Source organism: Oreochromis aureus, linkage group 1 (genome assembly GCF_013358895.1).
Source record: "Oreochromis aureus strain Israel breed Guangdong linkage group 1, ZZ_aureus, whole genome shotgun sequence".
In the NCBI taxonomy this organism is placed as follows: domain Eukaryota; kingdom Metazoa; phylum Chordata; class Actinopteri; order Cichliformes; family Cichlidae; genus Oreochromis; species Oreochromis aureus.
The window spans coordinates 27,070,545-27,085,853 of NC_052942.1; the positions used below are offsets into that span (position 1 = coordinate 27,070,545).

Below are 15,309 nucleotides of genomic sequence, written 5' to 3' on the forward strand. Positions count from 1 at the left end.
TGACTATACTGGCAGCTTTATGAACATGTGACTGTAACATTTTTTAGCAAAAATGCACTCTTGTGTGTATTACTGATTCCCTGATTTTCCATTCTTATTGCTTCTTGTGTGAATATCATCATATTGACAAAACATCTGCCTAATACAGTAACAATAATGCAGCTGCAGCATGATCTTATTTTGCACCTTATTAAGTTAACCAGCAGTTTTATACTAATTTCACAGTGTACAGTTTTAATCATTTTAAGTCTTAAAAACACCAGCTGGACACAGGATGTGGCTCCGAATGTCAAACCAAACAAATCCAAAACTTGAGCAATTCGATAAGACTAATGCAACAAAAACACGGAAAGCTTTGGGAACCTCTCAGAACTGGCATCACGAAGACTTTTAAGACCTCATCATGAGGTCAGTGGCTTTATAAAACTAGTGATGTGTCAGCCTTCATTGTATTGTGACATGTGTTTTTAGTCAGTTGTGCATTTTATCATAAGCATAGTTGATGGGGGTATTTTATTACATTTTGACAACGATTGCAAAATGACATAATCATTTGTTGCTGTTCCTGCAAGGTTCGGTTGGCACATAAAAAGCATCAAAACAGAACTGGCATGAAATAAGGGCATAACATTATTGCATTTTGGAAAACAGGCTGTAATTTGTGTCAGGAGCTGATCATCCAACAGGACCTGGCACTGCTTGAGTCACAGAGCAGCTGACCTAAGGAGAACAAAGTCGGCCGCCTCTTTATTCACTAACTGTGTTGTCATGTGGAGCAAAGCGGTTTGTATCTCAGTAAGAGTTACGATCACTTTCTCCTATACACACACACGGAGTCTCCAAGAGCTGAGACAGACCACTAACCAAATGTCACATGACAGCCTTCAAAATAAAGCTCTTGCATAACCGTGAGGGCCTGGAAGCAGAGAGTCTGTTTACAATGATCCAGTCTGAATTTGGATGACTTTCTGTAGGCTTTCTTTGTGTGTGTGTGTGTGTGTGTGTGTGTGTGTGTGTGTGTGTGTGTGTGTGTGTGTGTGTGTGTGTGTGTGTGTGTGTGTGTGTGTATTTGTCTGTATCTGTGTTTGGTCTCTATGCCCTCAGACATTGTTCACGTCTTTCATCTCACTGTCCTGATGTTCATCAGCTGAGCGTGGCATCACAAAGCAAGCTGAAACATGACATCAGCAAAACCAACATGAACAAACATGTTAGTAGGCGCTGGTACTTTCTAACAAATTAGTTGAGGGTCTGCTTATTTAAAGGTTAATTTAGAAAGTTAACTGTAAACCTCCTTTTTGACAAAACACACAAATATAAACCACATGTTGTAAACTAACTATTTCATACTTCAGGGGTGTCAAACTCCCTTCAGTTAATGGACCGCATGAACTTTAATTTGATTCCATTAAAAAATTCCATAGTTTAGATTTCCTTTAATGTTAAGAAAGCTTGATATAAAGTTAATGACACAAAAGATTGACTAAACAAGATGCCACCCATCCAGGCAATCAATTCAGGCAGCAAGTTTACTAGTTCGGCTGTCTATTGAGCATACAGTGACCTGAGTACAATACTCTATGGTAGACATTTGGCAACTTAAAGTGACTTCGGGTCAAAAAGAAAAACAATACAGGCGACACAAAGTGGTGGGTCCTGAAATAAAGTTTCTTTGAAGCATCAATTGAAGCAACTACCAATGAGAGCACAGGACACAGTTAATTGACATATATTTGAGCTACCTAGGCAAGTAGAGCCTGGAAAGATAGCTAGATGACTGAAATTAAAAAGCAAGAGAATCGCTCCGTGTGGTTCCAGCTTCCATGGTTTTTCACTGGTTGACATTCCACACTGTGTTTGCCTAGGTAACCCTCTATCTATCAGAACTGTTTAATGGTAGAGCTGCATCATCTCCATTCACTCAAATTGACCTTTTTTTTTTTAAAGCAATGGCGGATCATAGAGCCTCGCACTAGTTCAGAAAGTTAGCAACATATGCTAGCCGCGCTATAGAGATATAGCAGCACAAAAGTTTGAGATGCATTTTTAAAAGGTAAGAAGTTAAAGAAGAAGCTGCCCGCTAAGCACTTGCAGGCACTATTTTTAAGGTTATATGACCCAGGTAACAAACATGAATTCTGAACCCTGGCTGACACAACTGACTTAATCAAGGGCTCTGGCATTTATTTACCCTGACATATGTCAGTCATCGGTGTCCTGCACTCTCATTGGTATTCCTTTCATTCAACTGCCAGTGGTTATTTCGCCCATAGTCACGTGGAGTCTTCAAATGTCATTCACTTCCTGTGTGGGCGCAGCTTTAACAACGTGTTATTACATTCACACTAAAGACCACAGTGGCTCTAAAGAAAACATATCTTGAACAGGTTTTGGAAGGAACTGTTATTTTACTATTTATGATGCAATAAAGTTGACATACTCTAGAAATGCATTTAACTTTCCATGCATTTTCTCAACTACACAAGTGCCCACTAGGAGTAGCAGTGCATTTTATTGAAAAACCCCAAAATATTAATGACTAATGATTAATTAGTGGCGAAGCTATCCAGTGGGCTTGAGTGAATGCATGTTTGACACCACTGGCCTGTTTTCTTGACTGCTTATTTAACTCAGGGTCATAGAGAGGCTGGGATCTAACCCAGCTGGCACAAGGCGAGGGCAGGAGGGTGCCAGTCCATCATTGGGCTAACACAAAGAGACTTACCACCGCACACTCTCACCTCCACACACATGTAGCCAGTTTGGAATCACCATTTAACCTCAAAAGCATGTATTAGGACTCTGAGAGGAAGCCAAAGAAAGTAATAATAAGTCATGTGCTGTTTTATTTTGTGATTCTTAGTCTGTTTACACTGTTGTCAGTTTTATTTCCTGGCCTTGTTAGTTTGCATGTTCCATCCTGCTAAATATCTCAGCCGTGTGGTCCTTCATACCTGTTTACAGTTCGCCATCAGTCTCCTCAGCGTATATATACCTGAATTTGTTCTTCTTACCTGCCAGAGTGTGTTGTCTCCTTCAAGCTTTCCAGTCTTTCTAGGGTTTTTCATGCTTTTTTGGTGCTCATACTTATTTTTTTGACTTCAGGTACTTTCTGTGGAGTTTGCCTTTGGATAGTTTAGCATGCTGCCTGATTGCGTTTACATGACCTCTGTCTATTTTGCATTTTGGAGTTTTGTCAAACTCAACACCATTCTGCATTAAAGCGATGGTGCTAAAATGCTGCATGGCCTACTGCCCCCATTTCAAACATGCATGCACCTTAAAATGAAACCTAAGTCTTGTTTACAGCCTGTGGGAGTAGAGTTTATATACACACACATTCTCAGTCTGCCACTAAGCACTGAAACACAACATATTTTTATACCAAATATTCTTTATTTCTCAGGGTATAAAACGTCTGTACAAATATATCAAACACAACCCAAAGCCCTCGGTTAAACAGAGAATTGCAGCAGTGTTTTTATATGCAGAGAAAATGAAAACACTGGCGCTTCACACAGGCTCAGTGGACTGGTTTCCTAAGAAACGCTTTCAGCTGGTGTCTCATGTGAGTGAGCTCAGGTGTCCTCTAGGGGGTATCAACCTCAGTAAAACAATCGAACCTCAAAAATGAGACCTTCTGTTGGCAATGCTTCTGTTTACACTCACAAAACCACGTGGGGCAGTCTTGTGCAATCAGGAATTAGGTCAACATGGGCATTTAGTGCCCAGTTAGGTCTAAATGTGCATGAAGTTGCACATTTAGACCTAAAGTAAACAGAGGATCAGTTCTTGTTCTACTCTGACTCAAACATTTTCCTATTGGATGACTTTAACTTGCTATCCAATAGCACTACATAAGTTACTTATTGATAAATGTCCTCAACAGGGATAATTAGGTCACTCTGGAATCCAGTTCCAGCACCAAATCTACTGCAATAGCTAAAGTCAGCCACATCTCTGAAAACTCATAGCTCAATAACACCAATAAAACTCCTGACTTTGGACCTGCTCCAAACACAGAACATTTCTGTCTTAGCTTTAGAAGAATACCAGCACACATCTTCTCTGACTGTCTTTAAACACTGTTCACTTCCAGAGACCGATCTGTTCTACATTGCAAAGCCTTACATCCATCATACAGTGCAGGGTGAATGCCGGGGGGGGGGGGGCAGCTAAAAGGAGTAAACTTAATCTATGCTGTTTTCTGGTAGCACAGTCATAGTCTTACACATTAAAAGTTGGATCACATGACAGCAGTTTGAATTGTAATATCCTATTAATCAGGCAGTCATGAACAGAGTGGCAAAATTTGCATGCTTTATGGAGTCACATTTTAATGTATGAGGAGGAAAAACCATCAAGGACGATTTACCCTGAAATCCAACTCAGACCTATGTAAGAATATGTTGATTTAATGTATTTCAGTAGGTATAAATTAAAAAATAATAATATTTACTGAAAGACTGCAGTGAGCAAACATCCTGCTTTCCAGAAATGTTAAACTAGGTAAAAGCTGATGAAGGGAAACACAAGCTATGATAAAGACTCTGCATGACCTTTAGCCTACTTTACTGCACCATCAGCCAAGACTGCACACAAACAGCAAGACAAGTAACCTATTATGCCTTTTCCCCTGCAAGAAACAATGCGTTTGCTATCAAGCCTAAAACACCGTGAAACAGTGAAACCATTCAGTCACCACTGTAACATCTTCAATAGAAAGCTACCAAGCAGCTCCAGTAAAACCCTTTCTAAAGCTGATCTGTTTTACTTTTCCTTATTTTCTGTTATACATCTACTGTTACACTTATGGATGCTCATATTAAACATGGCCAGTTTCAAATAATGACGTCAGATCCTGTAAGCCCACAGGCTGAGGCTAGAACCCAGCAGCCACAGATTAGAAAATGTGATGAGGTGTAGTTCTTTGGGGGAAAATGCTTATTTCTGAGAACTGTACAAGGTTTTCACACCACACTTAAAAGCCAGAATACCTGTCAGTTACATCTTACATGGCCCTGATGTCATTGTAACTTCACACATCCATAGCCTCAATTATTACTGTCACTAACAATACAAGGAACAAAATATGTCATTAAATCAAATCTTTTAAACAATTTTAAGACCCTGAGCTTTAAACCATTTGCCCAGGCCATCCTTTTTGGTGCCTCATTGGTGGATATGTATGCTGGCTCTTGTATATATTTTTACTCTACTCTACTCTTTACTCTATGCTGTTTAGAATCTTGTCTGTAATATTTTTCATGAAGGGCACAAGCTGAAATACATCAGTAAAATAATAAATCTGTTCTTCATAATATAGCAGTTTTAACTTCATAGTTTTATCTTTTTTCCAATAAATTCTGACATTTAACTAGGAAGTGAGCTAAAACTTCCAAATTTTAAAATCCAGCTGTGACAGTGTTCTCAGTGTTCATGTCTGATCTCTATGAATAATTGTGTTTTATGCTACAAAATGGCATAACAAACATTGCGCCCTTTCCTGTCTGCTGCAGTGACTCTAATACAATGAGCCTTTTTAGACGGAGACACTGAAGAAAAATAAAACAGATCCTGCTGGTCTGTGCTCTCGGTTTAGTAACTATGGTGTACGAAGGAAGGTGTGGCAGCTGAGTGTGTGACAGCCACATGTTTTCCATCTTCACTTTTGTTTTTATTGCTGCTTTACAACACATAAAGCTACATCTATTTGAGAGAGGACAGCCTGCAGGCACTATCACAGAAAACAGTAAACACAGGGTTGGCTATAACAGTGAGGGCAGAAAAGCGGATAATGGTTAACATTGCTAGTACAAAATTCAAACTTCACAGTCCTAATTGCATTGAAGAGAAAAGATGAAGTCATCTTCATTTTTTTCTTTTTTGCAAACCTACAGAAACAAACACATGCAAAGAGCACTGGGTTGGTTTAATTACATTACGTGCTCATAGTTAAGGTTGTTTAAGTGTCTGCAAAGATAAATCAAACCCACATCAAGCAGAACAAATATCTAACATCAATCTGCTGTTATTTGCCTGCCTTGCAGCTTGTGCCTGTAGATGATTTAGATTCGAATGTCTCGGTTTTAAACTGAATTCTTCATTTCCATGTGAAAAGAGCCACTTGAGTACCGCACTGAGCAACGTTCTCGTTTGTGGAACAATGCGATCATGAATTACAAAATGTCCTCCTGCCCGATTAAGGTCAAGCACCAGTCACCAGCACAGTGCAGAGATTTATATTTAACCACACCACACTGGTACCACTCTATTTTCACAGATTGTTCAGTCTTTCAGTAATAATGGGGGCTAGATGAAGATGATAAAATACCACAGCTACCAGTGGAAACCCAAAGTGGGTCACTGAGTCCTGGATCCAGGTTGTATCTTCTTGACTAAAGACACAGCTTGCTGTTAGAGAGCAGCGGATATTCAGACATGTTTTATAACATTTTTTTTTCATTATCTGGCTCCTTATTCTTTGAAATCTCACTTTTGATCAAAGCTGAAGCCTCACCAAACCTTTTGCGGTCAGGACATGCAGAAAACTACGCTCAATTTCATGCCAGACCTAAAAGCATAATTGTCCAGATCAGCACTACAATAAAAGGGGAAACCCTGATCCAGGTTATAGACAAAACATATGTGTGACCAGGAAACACTTAACAGCTTAATAAAGTGTTTTTTTTTTTTCATTATGAATAACAATGGCCCCAGTTATAAAAAGCAGCTCTAAAATTAACTGAGGGTTGGACTTGTTCTGACTATAATTATATCCACTGATCATTGTCTGGGTCAGAAACTCCAAAATGACAGCGTTTGGTCTGGTCTGGTCTATTTCAGTCAACAGTTCTTTCTAATCATGGGCATCTGAAACCAGACTAAATTTAGAAGCAAGTTAAAAAAAAAAGGACAAGGAATTGGACGCACAGTTTTTAAGCCACCAATAATAACAATTATATTCTGAAGACAGTCCAGTTCCCCTCCAGGGTACGTAACCAGGCTGCATAAATCCATTATAGGTTGGATCTAACTCCAGAGAAAACACAGTTCCAAGTTCCTGTTCAAATCTGTACCAGTCTAATCCTGAACAATATTATCACATCTTCTGCTAGTCCCACAATAGAACTGGTTCATGCCAGTTTAATTCCAGGAGACACAGCACCACCTTCTCCTGCAGGGAGGCTCAGTAGTAAATCTCATCCACAATGAGGGCTAAAAACAAAATATTTTACATCTGTGACACTTCCCAGCCGCAGTCCAGGAGAGGTCCTGTATCCTTCTCCTTTTAAAGAGAAAACCACCTTTCTGTGCTTGTCAACTAAAACGCAGCTGAATCAGACAAGAATAAAGTCTCCTCTAGGCCACACAGCAGTACCTTCTCCACCACGACTTTGACAGGCTTTTCATCTTGTCCGGTGTCTGTCTTTGCTTTTTTCTGCGTTTCTTTTTCCCCCTTTGGTGCTTATGGGAGCTGTAGTTCTGCAGGCTGGCCAATATGGCTGTGTCAAACACTTCCTTGAGATTTTTTTGGGTCAGTGAAGAGCACTCTAAGTAGGCCACAGCTCCAATCTCCATCGCACAGTCCTGGGCATCCACTGGGTCCACAGGTCTTTCACGGTACTTCGCCAGATCAATGAGGACCTAAAGAAAATTACAAAAATATGAAATAAATATACTTACTAGTTTAAGCAAATAGTATCACATCACCCCAATACTATTTGTCTTAGAATTCATTTTTATGTGTTAATTGAGCCCTTTAAGGTATATCTGGATCTGACTTCAAGTTATATCTCTTTCCCCCTTGGACGCCTATTAGAGTCAAATGTCATCTTTATGGGGGAAAGACATACAGCATAAAAGTAGATCCAGGTATGGCCCTTGTGGCTGTTTCGAAGTCAAGAGGGTGACTGCATGTTTGCATCAGCACCGGCCTGAAGAGATCCTTCTCACAGAATTAGTAAACCTTAAAAACCTTGTAAACTTTTAAAACAACTTTTTAAAATCATATTTTTATAGACTTACTTGTGTCTTCTACTTTATTTTACAGTTATTGTTTTCCCTTTTCGGTCCTGTTAATCTGTATTGCCTGCTTTTAGTCTTCCTTTTTATATTTTTTATCATTTTTGCCTGTTTTGTATGTTTTTTTGTCTAACCTCTTGTTTCTCTCTTTTTTTAAATGAATTAGTCTTATCTTTTTGCCTGTCTGCCAAATGTTTAAAGTGCTACTTGCTGGAAATGGACTTACATTTGTACTGATCACTCAAAGTGCTTTAGACTACAACCTAGATATATAGGTTGTATATATATATATATACACACACACAGATATATATATATATATATATATACATATATATATATGTGTGTATATATATAAATATATTCCAACCCAGGATCATGGCAAAACGTGTAAGCAAAAATGTGAAATGTATGCGAGTCAAAATGTGAAGTGGACATGAAAATGGACGCGGTGGACCAGCGTGTTTATTACACACTTTGATATCAGGTTGCATCTTCATACTTTCATTAAGGGTAAATCGCCTCCATGGTCAATTTTAGAATCGCCAGTTAAACTCACATATCTTTTTACTGTGGGACAAAGCCAGAAAAATTAGAATCTGACAACACTGACATACAGCAGGAACACATTTGCAGGAACCTGCTTGCTGTAAAGTGACAGTACTGACCTCAGCACACAATCAGTTGAGGAGACAGGAAAGATGCATCTGTACAGGCTTTAGCATTAGTGTTTTTATGCACTGGGTAAGTTGCACGAAAAGGTTTTATAATCCAAACAGCTACAGCCCCTGAGTATACGTCCATGTGCTTTTTTCCTACAAACACATTATGCAATGCCAAAATTGCATTTGGTCATAAAGTTGCAACATTACTAACTTGTGACATTGCGACAACTCTTCTCTGTGGTCGCAAAAAAACATCCAGACAGCACGGAGACTTGGACATTTATGAGGCTCCAGTTTGTGGTGCTGCTGAACGATGCTGTGTTTCTAATATTTACTCTACCCTGACTGATTTAAATGGAGCAGACAAAATGTATAAACCTCGACAGTGGTATAACTAAAGCTGCCAAAATGACCATAAAGGTGAGTAAATATTTCTCTCCAACAGAATCAACACCAGCTGAACGTCATAACCTTCATAATGTTACAGTTTAATTCTAGATTCACAACCAAGCTGTGCAATAACTATAATAACACTTCCATTTAGTTTGTGCATGGTGTCATTGGTTTACACAATGATAAGAATGATAAGAAAGAGAAATGATTAAATGATTAGTTACTCATGATTTATGTACAGGATAAAAATCAACACCTTGACATCCTCTCTGAGGTCACACTGCGTCCCGACAAGAACCAGCGGTGCAAAGGGGGCGTGTTTCCGAATCTCTGGTACCCACTTCTCAGGAACATTCTGAAATGAGGCGGGGCTGACGACGCTGAAGCACAGCAGGAAAACATCTGCACTGGTGTAACACAGAGGGCGCAGCTTGTCGAACTCATCCTGGAAAGGTGAGAGATCAAGAGTGTTCACACAGAGATAATGTGATTCATCACTGCCTGCCTCTGCTTTAAGGCAGTGGTTCTTAAACTAAAGGCCAGGCCCCACTGCAGGTGGGATGATAACAGCTAGGAGTAACACTATGTTCAATTAATGTGATTTTTAAAAAAATATATAGCATACTTAAGCTATTATGCTAACCTTTAGTTTATTGAAATTCACCTCGGATCCCTTTTTACTGTTCATGATATATAATAACTGGTAGAAGAGTGTGAACTTTATTTCTGCTTCTGAGGTGGAGCCTATCAGAAAAAGTTTGAAAAGCACATTTTATCAGGACCTAAAAATAGGCTTTCTGTTTTCCTTGATCTCAAACTTTATCTTTCCTCTCTCATTCAATGTTCCACTGTTTTTGAGGGCAGTTGATCATTGTAGTGATAATCTACCATATTATCCCAACAGTGCACTTTGCTCTGGAAGGGCAGGTTTAACTTTTGTTTCTTGAGTTTCCGAAAGTAGAATGGGAGGAGCTATCAGCTATCAGGACCCTCTTCTGTTGGATTTATGAAACAAGCACTGTCTCTAAAGTTTGATTAAGCTTCAAGCTTTCATTTTTGACACAGCATGCTATAGCATCCCCCTAGTTATGCTGCTATAGGCTCTGACTGGTGGGAGACTTTCCATGAACAGAGCATTTTCACTCTCCTCTGAGATGCATTTTTGTTTGTTTGTTTGTTTGCAACTGTCATACATGAATAAATGAAACAGTGATGACCTCTAAGTTTCCAAGATTTTTGTTTGTCTGTGAACACAGTTATTTATCTGTCTAGATTAACCCATTCTTTATGAAATTAGTCATTTAAATTTTTAAAGTAAAACACAAAAAATGAAATTAATAGAAATGTCTACATTCAGAGGCTGAAGGAAATGGTAGTGAAATTAATCATTTTGCCGCTCACACAAAAGACCACACTTTGAGTCATACACATTATAGATATTTTACTTTTCCTTTGTATAATTTTAATAAGTAATTAGTTGAAAATATGTTATAAATAATCATTAGAAACTACTTGATTAGGTGTATAAAAAAGATGATGGTTTCGTTTAAAATACTACAGCTGTCTCTTCTTTTGAACCTCCATTTTCTCGGTTGCCACAGTGATGTGTTCCCACTGTAGCATCTGCACAGCAGAGACATGAAATGTACTGTAGTGATTAGTTTAACAGTTAAGGAAAAAAGAAAATCATTTCCATCAATGTGGACAAATAAATGACCTTTTTGTGATTCTTTTACCATTTGCTATAGAACCAGGGTGATTATACAACTGATGATACTGCACGTCATTAATGTTTCTCTTCTCTCTCCCAGAGTTTGTATTTTCTGCTGTTTTGTGTTTGTCTGCTCCTCCTTTCTCCTTACTCTTCTCTTTCCCCTCATTCTTTATCTGGTTGTACCAGAAGGCTACCACTTTCACTGGCTACCAATCAGATCTAGGTTCCATTTTTAAATGTTTGTTTTAACCTTTAGAGCACTACATGGACAGGCCCCTCCCTATATTGCTGATTTGATTCACATATACACCTCTTCTCGTAACCTGTTGGGGACCACAGTGGTCCCCCACATCGTTTCAGAGCTCGAGGGGACTGATCTTTTCTTGTACCCACTTTCTCTATTTCTACAGCGTTTGGACTCTGTGGAGACCTTCAAAAAGCAGCTAAAGACATTTTTATTTCAAAAAGCTTTTAATTAGACCAGGGCTTTTATGATGTATTTATGATTGTATTGAGTTTTTGTTACCTCTCTTGTGAAACACTTTGTGACATCTGTCTGTGAAAAGTGCTATATAAATAAACTTTTACTTACTGATTTACTTTACTGCTTCTCTTCCTGCTAAAAATAAGTTCTTTCTCCCCATTGTCACCAAATCCTTTCTCATAGGGCATCAGCTGATGGTTGCAGTTTCCAGATACTACAAACTGTCTTACATATAAATACAGCTGAAGTGAGCTGAAAAATAGTGATTATAATGTTTTTTACATGTTACATGTCAAGGTTATTACAGCTAACTAAAACTAAACTTAAAAACTAAAATTAGATGTGAAACTAAAATAATAATAAAAAAAAACTAGAACCAAATGAAATGATTTTGTAAACTTAAACTAACAAAAGTAAAATAAAAACATAGAGGAAATGTCCATTTTCAGTTTTAATGTTTGAGTATCTGTTACTTTGGTTCAAAAAAATGTATTACACCTTGCCTGATGAGTCATTGATAGACTTGTTTTTTTGAGACTCTGGATATTTACAAGACTGTGAGTTGACTATGAATTAAAATGTATGTGTACCTATAGTAATTTTCCTAAATCTTGCCTCTGATTATTATTATGCCCTCAATAATAATACTTAAAAAACTAACACTGAAACTAATGAAACATAAATTAAAACTAAACATTTTTAAACAATAAAAACTAAACTAAAAAAAATGAAAATCCACTCTGGAAACTTACTGAAACTAAACTGAATTAAAAAGAAAAAGTCAAAATGAAGTAAAAATAAAAACTTATTAGAAAATTTAAAAAAACAAACTATAATAACTCTGGTTATGTGACTCTGGTGCATGATTATGTGATTATACTGCATGTGTGGGGATATTTTACCGTATTTGTTTTAACTCTATCAGCATATACCCTCTGTTTAATGTTTAACCAGTTGTAGCTCATCACAGTGATCTATATCTTCCATTATCTTCAAACAAACATCTACGCCTTCGCAAATGTGGACAGAATTACATCTCTTCCTGTGTGCCAGAGAGTTATTCCAAGGAAAGACCTAGAGATACACAAAACACTGATTTATTTTTAGTCTGTGAGTCCTAATCTATGTTCCTGTCATCTATGAAACATCCCTGCAATGTAGAACCTAATGAACTTCATGTTTTAACCTGTTTACATGTTATCCCACTGACTAGGGCTAGGACATGCATTGTCCTGTTTCAATACAGCCTTCTCAGCATGTCTTATCCTTCTTCCCTCCCATTTCCTTTGTAGCTCAGGCAAAAAAAAAGGCATTTGTCTTACTGGATGCTACTCAGACAGGCAAGAAAGAAAGAAAGAATAATTTCCTTGGGAGAGGCATTGTGTCCAACATGAATTTAAAAAAAACAACAGGAAACGCTGCTCTGTGAGTGTCTAGTGTTAGTTTGTACAGAGATCACTGACCTGTCCAGCTGTGTCACAGAGTTGTAGTTTAACTGGCTGCCCGTCCACTGATACCACCGCTACACACACACACACACACACACACACACACACACAAAAACACACACACACACACACACATTAGTATCACCAATGTAAGGTTTACTGTTGTAATAAAATGACAAACTTTGACTCTGATGACAACGCAACACAAACTGGCAAAAAAGTCAGTATGATAAAAAAAATTTAAAAGAATATGAAAAACTGAATTTTAATATATTAAATAAGTCAAGTAAACACATAAATCAATCCCTTGAGACAGCTTCCAGTAGGCAAAACTGTGACTGTGTGAAATATGATCATTAAAGCCAAAGACATCATTTCTAACATTTGATGAAATGAAACATAGATCATTGAATTAATTGGATCCTATGAACCATGTCATTACTTTCTCCTCTTTTTTACCTGAGAAGTTGTCAAACGCAGTCGGGACGTACTCGGTTGGATAGCCGTTGGTGGTGTAGCTGACCACCAGGCTGGTTTTCCCCACAGCCCCGTCCCCGACCAGGACGCACTTCACCCGCTTCTCCGCTGCTCCGGCTCCCGTTGACCCTGCCGCGGATCGCCGCGTCCTGCCCGAGCCTCTGTCCCGGCTCCGGACCCTCCGCGGGGGCACAGGCGGAGCAGGGGACACCGGTGCCGGCTTGTAGCAGCCATCGCCCCGCTGGGGCATCTGGCACGGAGAGGAGGGTGACATGGAGCCCGAGGAGACCCGGGCGGGAGGTTCAGTCCTGTTGAGGGCCAGTTTTCACTCCGTCCATTCTTCCGTTAACGTCCGCCACAGTTTGTCAACTGACTTTATGTGGTCGCCGAAGCCCTCTTCCTTTTAGTTACCATGGTTAAATCACCAAAGTTGGACCCGAGGCTCACCCAACACAGCCCCTTTAAGCGTCATGATTTATTAAATTATTAATGAAAGTCCGATTCTAAGAGCGGAGGATGAATTAACGTTGGCCCCTGGTCTGAGTCTATGTCCGTCCAGACGTCCAACGGACAGACCCGCCGCTAACTCCCCTTCAGTGACATCACGGTGCCTATGTGTGTGTGTGTGTGTGTGTGTGTGTGTGCTTGGATTACAGGTGTTGTGGGGACAAATAGCGGTTGCACGCACTCACACTGTGGGGACTTGCCACTCTTCTGAGGACAAACTATGTGTTATAAATCCATTAAGGTTTAGATTGATGTTGGGGTTAACTAATTAGTGGTTAGAGATCATAAAAGAGTAGATGATAGTTTCATAGACTGAAATTTTATTTATTTTTCCCTCTTTTTTCCTGTTGCTTTTGTTTTCTTTGTTTGAAAATGCTCTGCTGCTTTCATCAAGCATTATTGTGGCGTTTTCTTTGTATGAAATATCAGCATTATTGTCTAGCATCTTTATTTTTATTTTTTAAAGTGAAAACCATGGTATGTGGTTTTCTCTTCTTTTTGTCTATTCTGGAGTACTTACTGCAAATCACATACCAATCTTATCACACCACAGGAAAGCTGGTTTACTGGTAGCCTATTATGTACTTCACTACTGGAACTTAAAAACAAACTGAAGTCAAACATAGAGGAAAGAACCCCAGTTCACAGAGACACAAATGCCTTGTGGGTTGTATATATATATATATACACACACACACACATGGATATACAGTATATGAGGGGGGAAAGAGTTTGTCCAATTGTAATGAGTTGAAAGTCAATATTTGGTGTGACCACCTCTATTCTTGAACATAGTCTTAACTCTTGTAGCCAGCTTTCTTGTGATTTCTTTAAGTAGTCTTCAGGAATAGTTCTATAGGCTTCTTGAAGGACATTCAAAGTTCTTTTTTGGACATTGGCTGCCTTTTGTTCCATTTTCTGTCAAGACGATCAAGTGACGCTGAACCCTCCCTTATTTACGCTACAATAAGTCTAAGCTGATGGGGGCTTCCCACGATGCACTGAGCTTTTCTTTTTCACTCATCTCTTTTCACTTTCTGTGTATTGATACACCACTTTGCATTTAATCATTAGTTATAATTAATCTCTGGCTCATTTCCACAGGGTGTCTGGAGGCTGGTTCTGCTGGATGTTTCTTCATGTTAAAAGGGAGTTTTTCCTTCCCACTGTCACCAAGTTTTTCCGCCACCCTCCCGCTGATCCCATTTCTGATGAAGCATTATGCGTGGATGAAGGGCCAGACACAACACTGATTCATCCCTTGAATTCTGTTGTTTTTATGCTTGCCTGACTCATAGGGCAGTGTTAAGTAGCTTAACCAAAACCAAAACCAAAAAAGTACTTCAGTGAAAATAGTCAGTTACAAGGTCTGTACTGAAAATGGGTGAAAACTTTGAAAGACCTAGAGAAAACCCGGAGAACTGTGTCTTAAGAACATGGATGGGTCCTGGCGTTCTGGCTAGCACTGTTTCCTTTTTGTATGGAATTTTCATGTCCCCCCCCCCCCTTGCCTTATGACAGCTGGAATAGCCTCCTAGCATAGTCCCTCCAGTTCCAATTTGAAGCAAAATATAAATATTGAGGGTAGTCTCAGGA

General features: G+C 39.0%; 1 protein-coding gene across 1 annotated transcript; it reads right to left on the reverse strand.

The window, feature by feature from the left end:
* Nucleotides 1-3,376: 3,376 nt before the first annotated feature.
* rhoua (ras homolog family member Ua) lies at nucleotides 3,377-13,788 on the reverse strand. Its single transcript, XM_031730925.2, has 4 exons — nucleotides 13,189-13,788; nucleotides 12,745-12,803; nucleotides 9,340-9,528; nucleotides 3,377-7,647 (listed from the first exon to the last, which is right to left on the reverse strand). Exons 1-4 carry the CDS (start codon nucleotides 13,478-13,480, stop codon nucleotides 7,363-7,365), a joined length of 825 nt encoding a protein of 274 aa, XP_031586785.2. The 5' UTR covers nucleotides 13,481-13,788; the 3' UTR covers nucleotides 3,377-7,362.
* Between the last annotated feature and the right edge of the window lie 1,521 nt (nucleotides 13,789-15,309).